Source organism: Balaenoptera physalus, assembly GCF_965194825.1.
Source record: "Balaenoptera physalus genome assembly, chromosome: 13".
Classification (NCBI taxonomy): Eukaryota; Metazoa; Chordata; class Mammalia; order Artiodactyla; family Balaenopteridae; genus Balaenoptera; species Balaenoptera physalus.
Window position 1 is genome coordinate 8714024 of NC_138892.1, and position 15885 is coordinate 8729908.

Sequence of the window (15885 nt, forward strand, 5' to 3'; positions counted from 1 at the left end):
TTAAATGGTAGTAATGTATCAGTGTTAATTTTTTTGATGGTTTTATTGTGCATATATAGGAGAATGTTCGTGTTTTTTAGAAATACACTAGTATTCTAATTATTGGGGAAAGGACGCACGTGATGGGACATTGGGTCAGCAATTTATTTTTAAATTATTAAGGGAAAAAAGTGTTGTGCTTTTTTCCCCCCAAAATCATAGTTGTAACTTTTCAGTAAGTTCAAGATTGTTTCCCAAAACAAGACACCAAAAAACAAACATCAGCAAAACCATTACCCAGGCAGTACTCCAGATCAATTACATAGGAATCAGTGGGTTTTTTTCCCAAAGCCCCCAGCCAGCCCCAAGTGGTTCTAACATGTAGTTGGAGTTGAGAACAACTACTCTAAATTCCTGTGCTAAGCCTACACTTTAAAACATATCTATTTATACTTCAAAAATCAAATCTCCCATACAACAATCAAATACAAATGGCAGGGACTAGGTAGGTCTCACTTAACCCTCAAATGCTTCTAGATCTAGAAGCAGGAGAAATCATTGATACTTTCTCCCATCTCTAAACACACAGCCAGATGCAAGTGTAAACACTGTAATCGAGAATAAATCTACAATGATAAAAAGACAAAACTACTCTTAAAAAGGTCCAAAGTGAAGAAAATCAACAGTTTCCTTCTTTCTTCTTCTTTTTTTTTTTAACAAATAACCATTAGTTGCAAGAAGTATGTACAAGTGAGTTTTTTTTGAGAAAGGCAGTATCTGAATAAAAGGGGAGATTATCCAATATTCACCTGAGCTGAGGCAGAGCAAGACTCCTGTTTTGCATGCAAGTTCAGAACATTGAAGAATAACGACGTTGACATTCCTAATAACCTGCTGCTTCTCACATCCAAAGCCTCCAAGGGTCCGAGGCCATGCTGGGGATGTCCAGAGCTGTAATATCCAGATGACAATCCCCTAGAGCTGACATCCAGGGCCATTCACAGTACAGTTCCAAATCCTACACTTCCCTCATCCATTGTGCAGACCTGACACAAAAACCTTCCTCCTTTTTGCTGCCCAATGACATCTTACCCCGTTGTCAAGCCCTAGCTCAATATCCATCTGCTTCAATAAAGCCTTCCCTGACAACTCCAATTCATAAGAAACTCGCCCTCCTCTGTACACCTCACCACCTCTGCCATGCCTCTTGTCTGGTCCTCGAGGGGTTCCACGACAGATGCTATCAGTCACTGGCAGCACCAGAGCACGGAAAATGACTTCTCTATAGCATGGCTGCTTTGACCAGGGCTCTGGGAGGAAGAGCTGGGTTGGGGGCTCCTCTGTGTCTCACTTCCCTTCTACCAGGATGCCCAGGAACTGACCCGTTTTTTAACAAACATCTATGAGCCAGGCACTTTCCTAAGCACTGGAGATACAGCAGAAACAAAACCAAACCCCAGCTCTCGGGCGGGCTTACGTTCCAGTGGGGTAGATAGGCAACAACCAATATACAACAAAGTACATGTATCTAATATACATTTCAGGTGGCAACAAGTGCCTCGAGGAGGACAGGGCAGGGTGAGCTGAAGGAGGAGGGTTAGAAAAGGCCTCTCTGATAAGGTGGCCTAGGAATGGAGACCCACGAGGCGAGGGAGATGCGGCTATCTGGGAGAGAGCGCTCCAGGCAGAGGGAACAGTACGTGTGAAGGAATGGCACGGGGGTGTCTGGCAAGGAGGCTGGAGCAGAGGGAGTGAGGGAGACAGCGGCGGATGAGGTCAGAGAGGGAGCAGGGCTCTCGTGAGAGTGACTGCACTTTTCAAACCAACCGGGACACGTCCCCTGATAACTGAGTAAGGAATCAACCCGGGACTGGGGTGCACACACATAAACCGACACTTCCGATACCTCTGATTCTCACCTTCAATGAAAAGGCCCATCTCTCCCCTCCGGGTCAACACTTCCAGAGCTCCCGCTTCCGTCCTCCCAGGGGCTGGCACGCCTCCCTCAGAGCACCCAAACACTGCGGAACAGCAGGCCGAGTAGGTCTACGTTTGCTACCAACGACGTCTCTGGACGCAGGGGAGCTGCCCTTCCTCTCACCATGCGCACTGAGCACAAACACCAGGACACACTAGGCCCTCTACTAAGGGTTACCAAAACGCATGATTACGGAGCAAGCGACGCTTTCCTACCCCTTCCGTGGGACACGTGTTCAAAACAAAAGCCTCAAAGCACCTAATTAAATCACTTAACAAACATACGCTGAGTTACTATTATGTGCCAGGCCCTGATCTAGGCAGTGGGCATGTAACAGTGGCCTCAGGGGCTGACAGTCTAGATGGAGACAGACACACACATACACAACGCCAGGAAATCATTACAAATGCCATGAAGAGAATAAAGCTGGGAAAGGGGCTAGACAGTGACCAAGAGGGAAGGGACAGGGAAGATGGTGAGCTACTTTACACAAGATGCTCACAGAAGGCCTCTCTCAGGCAGTGAGAGACCAAAATGAAGAAAATTATCTGGGAGAAGAGTGACCAACCAGGCTGAGAGAACAGTAAACACAAGGGTCCTGAGATGGGACAGTGCGTGGTATGTATTTGGGGCTTTATTTTTTGGGGGGAGGAATATTCCTCTCCCTCCCTTCCCCAACCCCCCACAGCAAAACCCCACACACACCCTTCAGAGTTTTCTGTACTTACTTTGTAATAGACCTCGCTCACATCAAAAGAACTAGGCATTCCATTTCTTAAAAGCTTCTGTCCTACGTCCGTCCGTCCTTCCTTCCTTATTTCAGTGCCTACTTCACGCCAAGCACTGTGCTAGAGGCCGAGATTCAGCAGCAAACTAGATGCAGTGCTGCTTGTCCTCCTGGAGCTCTCAGTTTAAATTTTTGTGTGTGTGATAATTTTTAAAAATTTTTATTTATTTATTTTGGCTGAGCTGGGTCTTCGTTGCGGGGTGCAGGATTCTCTAGTTGCGGCACCCGGGCTTAGTTGAGGCATGTGGGATCTTAGTTCCCCCACCAGGGATCAAACCCGGGCCCCTTGCATTGGCAGCGTGGAATCTTAACCACTGGACCACCAGGGAAGTCCCTCAGTTTAAGTTTTTAAACAGCTGCATCTCGCCTCACAGCTCAGACAACATCTTCAAGGGAGGAACCTCTGCTCTTGCTCTGCTTTACCAGCACTCTGGGGTACTCTGAAGACGGCTTACAGTGCCATTGGTGTTTTGAAAGTACCAGAACCCTGGATATGTGAATTCATAGCTTGTGATAATCCAGGTAAGAGATCAACTTCTTCCCACAAACTAGAATCATGACCAATGATTCCTGAATTGCTCAAACCCAAACCCATCATGCCTCAAACATCAAGTAGAGGCAGGGCTGACAATTTCATACTTGAAAGCAGTAATCACCAATATGCTGACTGGAGTGTAAAGATACTAAGAACCTCAATTCAGCTAAGCAGACAGGGTTCATCTTAACAGGAAAATGTGTCCAGATATAAAGAGCATCTTTCTTTTCTTTAATGTGGGGATAACTGGCCACAACACCATCAACACCTGATGCTCTCTGGTCAGTAAGTGTGGCGGCACCTTTGGTCCCAGTTCCTAACCAACTCTACACAATTGAGGCAGACAGACCCGAACGGATACAACGGATCCACCCAACATGTGAAACATGCCAGAAGCAAACCAATACTGTAAAAGAACAAGCTATCAGTACACCAACAACTTGGATGAATCTCCAGGGAATTGTGGTAAGTGACAAAAGCCCATCCCAAAGGTTACATACTGTACGATTCTATTTACACAACATTCTGAAATGAATGTTGTTGTGGTCATGAATGTTGTCAGTGAAGGAAGTAGTTGTCAGGGGTTGCCAGGGGTTGAGGTGGGGTGAGGCAGGGCGATTATAAAAAAGGGTGACACTAGTGGTCCTTGTGGTGATGCATCTTCTGTATCTTGTTAGTGGTGGTGGATACATGAACCTACATGTGACAAAACTATAGAACTAAACACACACATACGCAAATAAGCACAAGTAAAACTGCGGAAATCTAAATAAGATCGGTGAGTTGTATCTGTCAGCATCTTGGCTGTAATACTGTACCACAGTTCTGCAAGAAGAAACCATTGGCAGAATCTGGGTAAAAGGTACCTGGAATCTCGACGTGTTATTTCTTACAACTGCATGTGAATCTACAATTATCTCAATAAAGATTTTAATTTAAAAAAAAGAGCCTCAAACATTGACTCATCTTTTAGTTATCTGTTTAAAATTTTTTAAGGACTTCTACTTTAAACAACTCTTTTAACAGCTCTTTATGAAAGTCACATAAAGTCAAAAAGAATTTTAGAAAACATTTTAGTCCTGACATTCACAGAAATGCATTCCCCCAAATGTTCTAGAATCTACACTCACTCTAATGTATTCAAATTGTTATAGTTTTATCAGTCAAGGTTCCTTGTGTCTTCAGTACGTTAGATATGTGATAAATATGATACCACAGGATATTTAAAATGTTCCTCTACCACGCAATTCATAATATCATCCTTCTACTGAGAATTTTAGTGCTGTACTAGTAATAAAAGCTATTATTTGACTTTGCGGTGGATAAGTGCATCAATTCAGCCAACATCAACTCCAAGCCCCTTCTGGCCTATTTCCCAGACTCCCTTACAACTAGAGATTGAAATGTGACTTATGTCCTGCCAATAAGTTGCGCTCGTGCGTGACTTTACTAGGGAACTGACAGGGCACAGGGCACCCCTCTTCTCAGGGAGCAGACATGATGGGTCCTGGAGCCAAAACCTCTAACAGCGGTTTCCTGAATGTACAGGAAGAGGAAAAAGCTCCCGTGGGGCCGCCAGTTCCGTGGTGTGATTCCCAAGAATCTGTGAGACAGCATCACCATTTAATAAACCCCTGGCACCAGTGAGAGTGAATTAATTCTATTGTCTGACACTAAGAACTCCGTCCAACACAGATATATATAAGCTTTCCAAAGCACATCTAATATATGTGACTTGTATAGACGTTTATTTCCTTAAAAGACAAACGGTAATCTCGGCAATTTATAAAACAGTAAGAAAATAACTAGACACAAAAGCATTAACATTCATAACCAATTAAGGATTAATGATACCACACACGTATCTGGAGTGAGGAAAATTAACAAAAGGAGTGCAATGAAAAGAGTTAAGCAAAGTGCCAGAAGTATCCATTTAGAGTGTTTTTAATTAAAAACGCACACAGAAAGAGAGCATGTTGGAATAAATCCATTCCAGCAGAGGAATTACATAGCAGGATACTCCAAAGATCTGTGTTGGATTTGTTCTTAACATTTTTTCATTTGCTGGATCTGACTGAGGGAATTTAATGGGATGCTAATGTAATTTGCACATGATATTAAATTAGTAGACAAGGCCAAACAGCACAGAGGCATCAAAATCATTCTAACACTGAGTGGATCATGGGAGGAAAACAGTAACATTAAACCTAGAAAAATTAAGGTAAATATATTTTTCATTAATTTAGAAGGATGCAGAAATTTCTCTTGCCTTCAGTTGCATCGTGTAATACGCAATAGGCTATTCTTTTGCGCGTCGGCAACAAAATTAACACCGCTCCTGCTACATATGACTTACCTTTCTACATGAGGTTGCGCAAAGCAATGCTTCTCAAACTTTAATGGGAATCTTGTTAAAATGCAGATTCTTATTTAGTAGGTGTGGGTTGGGACCTACAATTCTCCATTTCTAACAAGCTGCTGGTTCCTGGACCTTACTTTGAATAGCTCAGGTACAATGCACTTGGTTGTTCTTTCTAGGAAATTATGGAATTGTACTTACTTCTCCAAGGATAAATATTAACCTCATTAACACCAAGCTTATGCCTCGTTATTCCCATCTGTGTTTCAGTGCCAAATTACAGTGTAATCTTCATAAAGATATATTAAAAGTCAATTAAACAACTTGTGTAATACCAAATATGCATAAAATTCAATTGAAACGATGACATCAGGAAGAGCTAGGACCAAATCTGTGCAGGCAAAAAATCCACGATGACATCAAATGTAAGGCATCAATAGTTGAAGGGGGCCATCAACTGCAGGGTACGTGCAGATTTCAGGTATGTCAAACGTGAAAAGAACTTGTGTTTCAGAATCAATGAAATATGGCAATAATACTTTTGCATATATAACCTCTGATTCTAAGCATCTCACAAATTCCCCCACTTTCCATAGATGAGGCACATGCAAGGAATAGGTTTATTGGGAATTACTCAAATCAAATAAAGGAAGATAATACATTTAAAAGACCTTGTTTTCACTTTCAAAAATTCCATGTGGCAAAAGTTATAACCAACGATGCAGGAGGTTTTTCCCTGCGAAACCCTTCAGGGTTAGAATGGTGCCTGAGGAACACATAATCTGAAATGACTCTTCTTATACTTTATATACTGTTGCCATGCAGCCCAGCAATCTATAACAAAACCTTCTATTCAATCTTAGTGCAGCTGTGTAGGAAGTTCTCTATATTGCTTTGGAGATTATCTCCTTATAGTTCCCACCCACCGGTCCTAAGCCTTCCTTTTCAGACCCCACAAGACAAGTCTTCTAAATCCGTATCTGTAGTCATCTATCATGCATCCCTGACGCTTTCTCAGTTTCTTCAAACATTTCACATGTGACCTGGTTTTCTGTCCCTTCACCACTGGGGTCATTATCCCCTAAACATGTCCAGTTTGTCTACATGCATCCAATTATCGGTTAAAGCAGGACCAAATAGAGTAGACCTGCCACTTCTTTGTCCCAGATAATATTTCACTGCCAATACAGTCAAAGAGCCAGTTTGCCTTCTTAGCAATCACATCTTTCTGAGTTACAGCTACCTCACACCCCTATTTTTCACAGTACTGCTAAGTTACTTCTCCAAGACTGTGTGCAGGATCTCACATGTGTCTCTCCCAAAGTCCTCTGTGCCAGACTGTCTGTCAGCCTACCACTGCGGCCTCCTACAGTCTTCCCTGCACTGCAGGGAAAGGGCTGGAACAACACTTCCCAGAATCCCTTTCTCTGTCTGGTCTAGGCTGGATACAGCCAATGAGAGGCTCTCTCTTGGTCTGGAAGGCAGAAGTCAGTATTCTCTAAAAATAGTTGCAAGCAGACACATAGGCAGCGGCAGACAGGACTTTCCACTTTTACAGCAGCTTCCAGATGAACTGGAGCCATCCTGGAGCTGCAGGCAGCCGCTGAGATCACTGCTTCCCTGGGAACCCGGCCCTCTACTTTCATCAACAATAACAGTGGTCTCCCTGCATTTCCCCCCCCCAGACTTTCTAATGGTTGTGTGAGCCTTTAATTCCCTATAAAAAACCTTTTCTTCTAGGAAAATACAATGGGTTCTACAAAAAAAAGCTACCAGAATTAATAAATGACTTTAGCAAGGTTGCAGGATACAAGATCAATATACAAAATCAATTCTATTTCTATATACTAGCAACAAACAATCAGAAATTGAAATTGTAAAAAATCCTATTATAGTAGCATCCAAACTTACAAAATACTTATGGATAAATCTGATAAAAAAAAAAATGTCCAATCCCTGCACACTGAAAACTATAAAATACTGATGAGAGAAAAAATTTAAAACCTAAATAAGTGGAGAGATCTATTGTGTTCATGTACTGGAAGACAGCACTGTTTAGATGTGGATTCTCCCAAAATTAATGTACAGATTTGACACAATCCCTATCAAAATCCCAGCATGACTTTTTTTCAGTAGAAACCGACAAGCTCTTTTTAAAATTCATCAGGACCCAGAATAGCCAACAAGTTTTAAAAAGAACATTTGGAGGACTCACACAACCTGAAACCCAGACTTACTATAAAGGTACAGTAATCACGACAGCGCAGTACTGGCAGCGGCACAGACAAGAAGTTCAATGGGATAGAACAGATTCCAGAAACAGACTGACACAGAAATGGACAACTGATTTTCAAAAAAGGTGCAAAGGCAATTCAGCAGAGAAAGGATAGTCTGTTTTCAACAAATGGTGGGGTAGCAACTGAATAGCCATACGTTTAAAAAAGAACCTCAACCCATACCTTACACCACATACAAAAATTAACTCAAAATGGATCGAAGACCTGAATATAAAACTAAAAGAAAACACAGAAAAGGAAATCTTTGTTATCTTGGGTTAGGCAAATGATTTCTTAGCTACAACACCAAAAGCACAATCCACAAAAGAAAAAAAGTTGATAAAGTTGATTCATTAAAATTAAGAACTTCTGCTCGCCAAAAGATGCTGTTAAGAGAACAAAAAGAGCAGCAGACCGGGAGAAAATATTTGCAAATCACTTATCTGATAAAGAATGTGCATCCAGATATATAAAGAACCCTCCAAACTCATTAATATGAAAACAACCCAATTTTCCAAACGGGCAGAAGATCTGAACAGACACTTCACCAAAGAAGATACACAGATGTGGCAAATAAGCACATAAACAGATGTTCAACATCATCAGTCATTAAGAAAAAACAAATTAAAACCACAGTGAGGTGATACCACATGCATACTTATTAGAATGTCCAAAATTTTAAAAACGGACCATACCAAGTCTTGGCAACTGGAGCTCTCTCATGGTGGGAATGTTACGTGGTAACCAGTTCGGCATTTTCTTAAAAAGTTAGACACCTACCACATGACCCAGCCTTTCCTTGCCTAGGTATTTACCCTAGAGAAAAGAAAGCATACATCCAATACAAAGACTTCGAAATGAATATTCACAGCAGCTTTATTTGTAAGAGCTGAAAACTGTAAACTACTCAACGGTGAATCAATAGGTGAATGGATCAACAAATGGTGGGATTGCATACAATGAAACAGTTCTTAGCAATAAGGGGAATGAACTACTGATACACGTAACATGGATAAAACTCAAAATAATTATGTTGAATGAAAGAAGCCAGATGAGAAGTACTGTATGTTCCATTTGTATTAAATTCTAGAAAATGCAAACTAATCTATGAGGGCACAAAGCAGATCAGTGGTTACCTGGGGGCTGGGAAGGGGCAGGAAGGGGTGAAAAGGAGGACTGACAAAGGGGCAAAAAGAGACTTTGGGGGATAAAAGATGCATTCCTTATCATGTGTGTACACAGTTCAAAATTCAGTGTATTCTGAACATTTCAAATATAGGCAGTTTAATATATGTCAATTATACCTCAATAAGGGGCTGAAATAAAAGAAAGAGGAAAAAACTCTTTCCTACATGGAATACCTGGAATGGCCTGTTTTCCTAGCAGAGCCCTGACTGTGCACTGGTACCAATGAGATTTATCAGTTCAAATTTCACCCAGGTTGGGACTTCCCTGGTGGCGCAGCGGTTAAGAATCCGCCTGCCAATGCAGGGGACAAGGGTTCGAGCCCTGGTCCGGGGAGATCCCACATGCCGTGGAGCAACTAAACCCGTGCGCCACAACTACTGAGCCTGCGCTCTAGAGCCCACGAGCCACAACTACTGAAGCCCACGTGCATAGAACCCGTGCTCCGCAATAAGAGAAGCCGCCGCAATGAGAAGCACGTGCACCGCAACGAAGAGTAGCCCCTGCTCGCCACAACTAGAGAAAGCCCGTACAGCAGTGAAGACCCAATGCAGCCAAAAAATAAATTAACTAAAAACAAAAAAAAGAAATTTCACCCAGGTTGTGCACACTGTTCGCTAAGATGGCAAATCTTTAAATCGGAGCTTCTGCACAGATAATGTTCCTGTGAGTGTAAAGTTTCATTTTTAAGTGCAATGAAGCCTCCTGTAAAAGAAAGCTTAATAAGGCAAATGTCTGAACTTTTAGACCTTTGTATTTCATTGCTTTAACTCTCTGGATTGCTATAAACTACCAGCATGTTCACTGGGATTTTCTCCCGATGTTTCCATTCAGTTGGTAACACCTATATGGTGTGTTTATATTGTAACTCTGAATCAAATCTGCTAATTTTTCAACCATTCTTTCGGTTTTGCTTGCCTCAAACTGAGGTTCTTCAAGCTCAGAGGACCCCTTAGGTTTTAAAGGGCTAAGATTTGGTGAATAAATCTTTGTTAACACCATCTCACATTTTACTCCTGAATGTGCTTTCACACACGCTACAATTAACATGCTAGGCTCCTAAAGACAGCCTGAAATTAGCAGTAGTTTTACAAATACCCAAACAGGCTAAGGAGCAGCATCATGACGAGGGCTATACCACATACTCTAATATTTATATCCTGCAACCACTAAAAACTATGTTTAAACCTTAAGGGCCAGACAAACAAACAAAAGCCAGAGAAGCACTCTACCCTTAGTATTCAACAGCAAAGAAAGCGAAAAGAAACAAGGTATAGGAGTCCAAGCCAGGGTTCTGGAAATCACTATAAAATAGTGATGAAATACGGTTCCTCAGCAGAAAAGAAAATAAGCTTATCAATGAGAACCCACAGTGTGAGGCACATGTTATTCAGGAGAAGAATTGACAATTTATTAACAGTAGATAGTGGGGCTGCTTTCACAAACATTTAGGTGTTTTTGTTTTTATATTGCTTTTCCACCCTTCTTTGCCTGCTTCCATGCATGGTCAAACACAATCACTATATTAAGAGAATAAATAATAATAACTGATCTTTGAAATCGGTAAGATTGTTAGCAATTCAACCAAAATCACAGTAAGTGGCAACTCCATTAAAAGGCAATTTTAAAGCAATTAAAATGTGACATAAGAGTATGTGGTGTCCACATGTATCCAGGAGGACTCAGTGGCCAGGATATCAAAATGCCTGAAGTGCTTCCACATGTCTATCCCCAGCAGGGCCTCATCTCTGAAGAAGCTGAGTCAGAAGCCTTGGTCTGAGGTTCGGACCCTTATGTGTGCACTCCCAATGGAACGGTCTGGAAAGTTTGGAGAGATTGTGGAAGGTCTGTTGCCTACCTACACAGGAGAAGGGAGTTGGGAAGTGTGTGCCCTCAACTGGGAGCCATTATCCTCAGGCTCTGGACCCTCCTCTCTCACTGACCAAGCCACTTTCTCGGGGCTATGTGTGCAAGTGGCTTGCACCCATAAGAAACAGGGCTAAACAGCGTGCATGAAAATCTTTAAAAGCATTACTCAGATCTAAGGGGGGGAGAAAAGAAGGGAATTCAAACAATAATCCATTTGGCTCTCCTCTGACCAAGGTGGGAGGGGTCTTATATCGCAGGCCTCCAGGGAAAGTGATTTTTGCACATCTTTCTAGATCTGTGCCTTAAGAGAAAGCCAAACATTTTATTCAGAAATTAAAATGGAAGAGATCTGGCCTTTCCTCAGAGATCACACAGTATACTGCAAACAATGAGTGAGACAGGCAGTGTGTAAGCTTCCGGATTATAATGCATCACTATCACTTTATTAAGTCTGTGCCTGTTATTCTAATTCTGGAAATCCTCTGAGAAAGGGTGCTATTTGTGACACTTATCTTGGTATCGAAAAATTAGCAGAGAAGGAAATCAACTCTGAATTCAGGATTCCACAGGTGACAGTCGTACCCTACTTCTCAATGCTCTTAATCTGTGCTCTATTTTCAGAATAGTAAAAATGGAAAGTCGTGTTCTTGTGTGCCAGTTATCATTTAAACCTAGCAAGTTGAATGATAATAACTGAGTTACCTTGAGGGATATGTACATTTCTGAAAGATAAGCATGTTTAATAAGTAACCAACTACAGAGTAAAAATAACTCGTGAGCTTACATGACCCATTTCTTCAATTAAAATTATACAACAGTGGGAAAATGACTCAAAATTTAAAATACGATTTACATACAGCCTTTTGGGAACAACTAAGCCAACATGTACCTGTGCTTGATGCTTCAAGATCAGATACAGGATGCCTAATTCCATTTAAGATGATATTCAAGGCACAGTTTTGTACCTAATTTCTACTTAGGTAACCTGAGGAAAATTTTTAGAGAGTGATTTACCATTGTAATCTTTAATAGCATCACCCAAATCTAAGGAATTTCAAATCTATGTTTTTAATACTCTCAGTAATAGCCAAGTGTAAATATCATGTTTTTTTGAGAGAACACTTAAGTTTCTCTTAAGCAAGAGATCAAGATCTTTTTTTCCCTGCAGTTAAGAATTACGCTTTCTATGTATCACTTGAGTCTAGAGATTCTCAAGGAATGTATGCAGTATTTCTGTATTTTTTTGTGTGTTTCAGGACCCTCAGTTTCCAACATCTTCAAAGTTCTTTTGATTCCATCTCCCACAACCCCATACCCAAGCACAGTCAATTACAAGCAGAGCCCTCTACCAAGGTCACCAGGTGAAGAGAAAACACATAAGCTTTGAAGTCTGACAGTTTCAAGATCAAATTACATGTATCTCTCAAACACTAATGGTAGGAACTTGGGCAAATTACCTGGCTTCTAAGTCAGTTTCTGTATCTATAAAATGGGGGTTACACTAGTTATCTTGAAGACTGGTTGTGCTGAGTAGATACGATGAATGAAAGCGCCTTACAACACCCAGCCTATCGGCGGCTGCTGCTGCTTCTGGCAGCAGTGTCCTCCCCCTTCTCCTCCATATCAAGCATCTATTATGCATAAAGCACCAGATGAGGGGCTATGGGTGATATGCAGGGGGTATGAGACACACACCATTTCTGAGACACACTCAAGAACCACCACGACTCTCTGGAGAATTAGACCCATATCTCAACACCTCACATGAAAATAAACTCCAGATGAAGGAAAGGTTTAAATATAAATGAAAGAAGGAAGGAAGGAAATCATTAAGGCACTGAAGAAGCTGGCTAATTTTTCTTTTCATAATTACAGAGTGAACAAAGACTTTCTAACTATGATACAAACTCAGATTTCATAAACAAATAATTGCTGTATCTATATAAAACACAGATATTTAAAAAATTTAAAACAATTATCATGATAAAATCCACCAGGAGCAAGATCAGTATTTGCTGGGAAAATATATTAGCAATTTATATCACAAAGAGCTAGGTTCCATAATACATAAAGAGCTCCTACAAATCAATAAGGAAAAGGCCAACAATCCAATAGAAAAGTAGGTGAAGGAAATGAACACATAGTTCACAGATCACATCTAAAACATGAAAAGATGACCTACTGCATTCCGCATAAGAGAACACCATATTAAAACTGTACTGGGATACCACTTTTCACTTACCAAACTGTCAAAGACAAAATCTGCAAAAACACAGTGCTATCAAAGATGCCAGGGAAAAGGCATTCACATATGTTGCTGGTGAGAATATAAACTAGTAAAATTTCTCTAGAGGACAATTCGAAAGTTTTCTATCAAAATTAAAGTGTACATAGTCTTTGACTCGGCTATTTCACTTTTGGGAGCATATCACAGGAAAATAACTGCACGTGTGGGAGACTATGCATGTAAAGGATATTCATTGCAACATGTTTATAATGGCAAAATATGGGAAACAGTCCATCAATTAGGAAGCTGGTTATATGAATTATAGCTTATCCACACAAGGAATACTACGTAATTATAAAAGGAAGCTCTTTATGTACTAATGAAAATAGATCTTCAAGATATATTGTTAAACTTAAAAAGCAAGATGCAAACAAGTGTACTTTAATTACCATGTATGTAAGAAAAAGAGGGCTTACATGTAGTTCTTTATATATGAACAGAGACTCCCTGAAAGAAACATTTAAAAAAACTAGTAACACTACTGCATCAGAAAAGGAAAAGCTGGGTGGTTGTAAGACAATTGTATACCTTTTTTGACCAGATAAATTCAATTTTAAAGATTATATTTGCAAATGATATTATCTGATAAGGGGTTAATATCCAAAATATACAATGAACTCATACAACTCAACATCCAAAACAAAACAAAACAAAACAAAAACTTGATTTAAAAAATGAGCAGAGGACCTGAACAGACATTTTCCCAAAGAAGACATACAGATGGCCAACAGACACATTAAAACTAATCACTAATCACCAGGGAAATGAAAACCAAAAGTACAAGGACATATATCACCTCATACCCGTCACAATGGTTATTATCAAAAAAGACAACAAATGAGTGGTGGTGAGGATGTGGAGAAAAGGGAACCCTGGTACACTGCTGGTGGGAATGTAAACCAATGCAGCCACTATGGAAAACAGTATGGAGGTTCCTCAAAAAATTAAAAATACAGTTACCATCCAATTCAGCAATTCAACTTCTGGGTATTTTTCTGAAGAAAACAAAAACACTAATTGGAAAAAGTATATGCACCCTATGTTCACTGCAGCATTGTTTATAATAGCCAAGATATGGAAGCCACCTAAGTGTCCACTGATAGATGAGTGGATAAAAAAGACGTGATATATATACACAATGGAATATTACTCAGCCATAAAAAAAGAATGAAATCTTGCCATATGCGACAACATGGATGGACCTAGAGAGTATCATGCTAAGTGAAATAAATCAAACAGAGAAAGACAAATACCGTATGACTTCACTTATATGTGGAATCTAAAAAACAGAACAAAAGAACAAACAGAACAAAACAGAACACACTCACAGACATAGAGAACAAACAGGTGATTGCCAGAGAAGTGGGGGTGGGAGGATGAATGAACTAGGTAAGGGATTAAGAAGTACAAATTTCCAGTTATAAAATAAATGAGTCACAGGGATCAAATGCACAGCATGGGGGATATATAGTTAATATAAAAAAAGAGAGTAAGATGTTACCACTGGCGGGAAATGGTAGAGGGTACACAAGATTATTTCTTAAAACCCTTTTTTTTTTAACCACCATATTATTTCTTACAACTGCATGTGAATCTACAATTATTTCAAAACAAGAAGTTTAAATTTTTAAAAAAATCTATTTTATTTGAGTAAGCAATATAAAATGGATCTGGAAGTCAAATGGGTGGTCAAGGCAGTGATGCTATCCTGAGTTCAGAAGAAAGGTCACTGTTTGGCTTCAGCACGGGAACCTGATTCCCCGTGAGAGCCCTCCATTCCCCAGACAAGCCCCATCCCTCTCCGCCTGTCTGGCCCATGCCCACCCCCCACCCCTGCCTCCCTGCACGCCTGGAATGCAAATCCCACTCCTTTCTTTTGGTTCCAGTCAAGGCCTTCAAATAGCCAAGAAGTTTCCCCTTGGTCATCTCCCCATCCCCTTTCAACCCCTTTTATTCCTGACACCTCAGCATTTCGTACAGTGGTACACAGAGGGAACTGTGCAGCCCACCAAACATGAAGATGTAGGCTATCCAGGTCAGCCATGACAGAATAAAAACTTCCTCAAGCAATAAGCTGCAGATGGACAATTAAGAGGTTTCAGGGACTCGCAACTTTTACCTCCACGAGGGGCTATGAGATGGCGTGAAGAGAGAGAAGGTCAGGGGAGACGCCAGAGAGCGAGAATTTGTTGCTGTCTCCACTGCTCCTGGGGTAGAAAGTGCCCGCATTGTTAGGTATGACTCGTCATCCTGCCTCCTGGCTACACCCTAAAATGGAAAAAGAGATGGATGGGCCAGGACACCTCAACTTCAGGACATCAGCCATCGAAATCCTTCAATTAAATCACCCCTTATATGGACTCCAGGCTCACCAGGCAACCATCTAACTCTGAAACACAGGAAACCTGGAATAAGGACAGATTGGGGCAGAATGTCCAATGGGAGTGCTGGAGCCAGGGCGGCCAGGAGGTAGACAGGAGTCAATAAAGGGGGCAAGAAGGTAGCCAATAATCTTTACCTAAGAGAAAACCAGCAACCAAACAAATCTGCGTTTACAAATTTCCTGAGCACTCAAGTGGTGTAGGAACACGGCTCCTGAAACATCAGCTAGACACCCAAGATCTGTCTTA

General features: G+C 40.9%; 1 protein-coding gene across 14 annotated transcripts in view; it reads right to left on the reverse strand.

Annotated features, from left to right (window-relative positions):
• The window catches only part of TNRC6B (trinucleotide repeat containing adaptor 6B), a 261503-nt gene that overhangs the window by 86024 nt on the left and 159594 nt on the right, over nucleotides 1-15885 (reverse strand). Inside the window, exon 1 of one of the 14 annotated variants that reach the window (XM_082420576.1) lies at nucleotides 789-15009. The exons of the other annotated variants lie outside the window; for them this stretch is intronic. Coding sequence (XP_082276702.1) covers nucleotides 789-823 — 35 coding nt within the window. The 5' untranslated portion in view covers nucleotides 824-15009. Of the gene's footprint in view, nucleotides 1-788; nucleotides 15010-15885 lie in introns of those variants that run through there. 14 annotated transcript variants of the gene reach the window in all.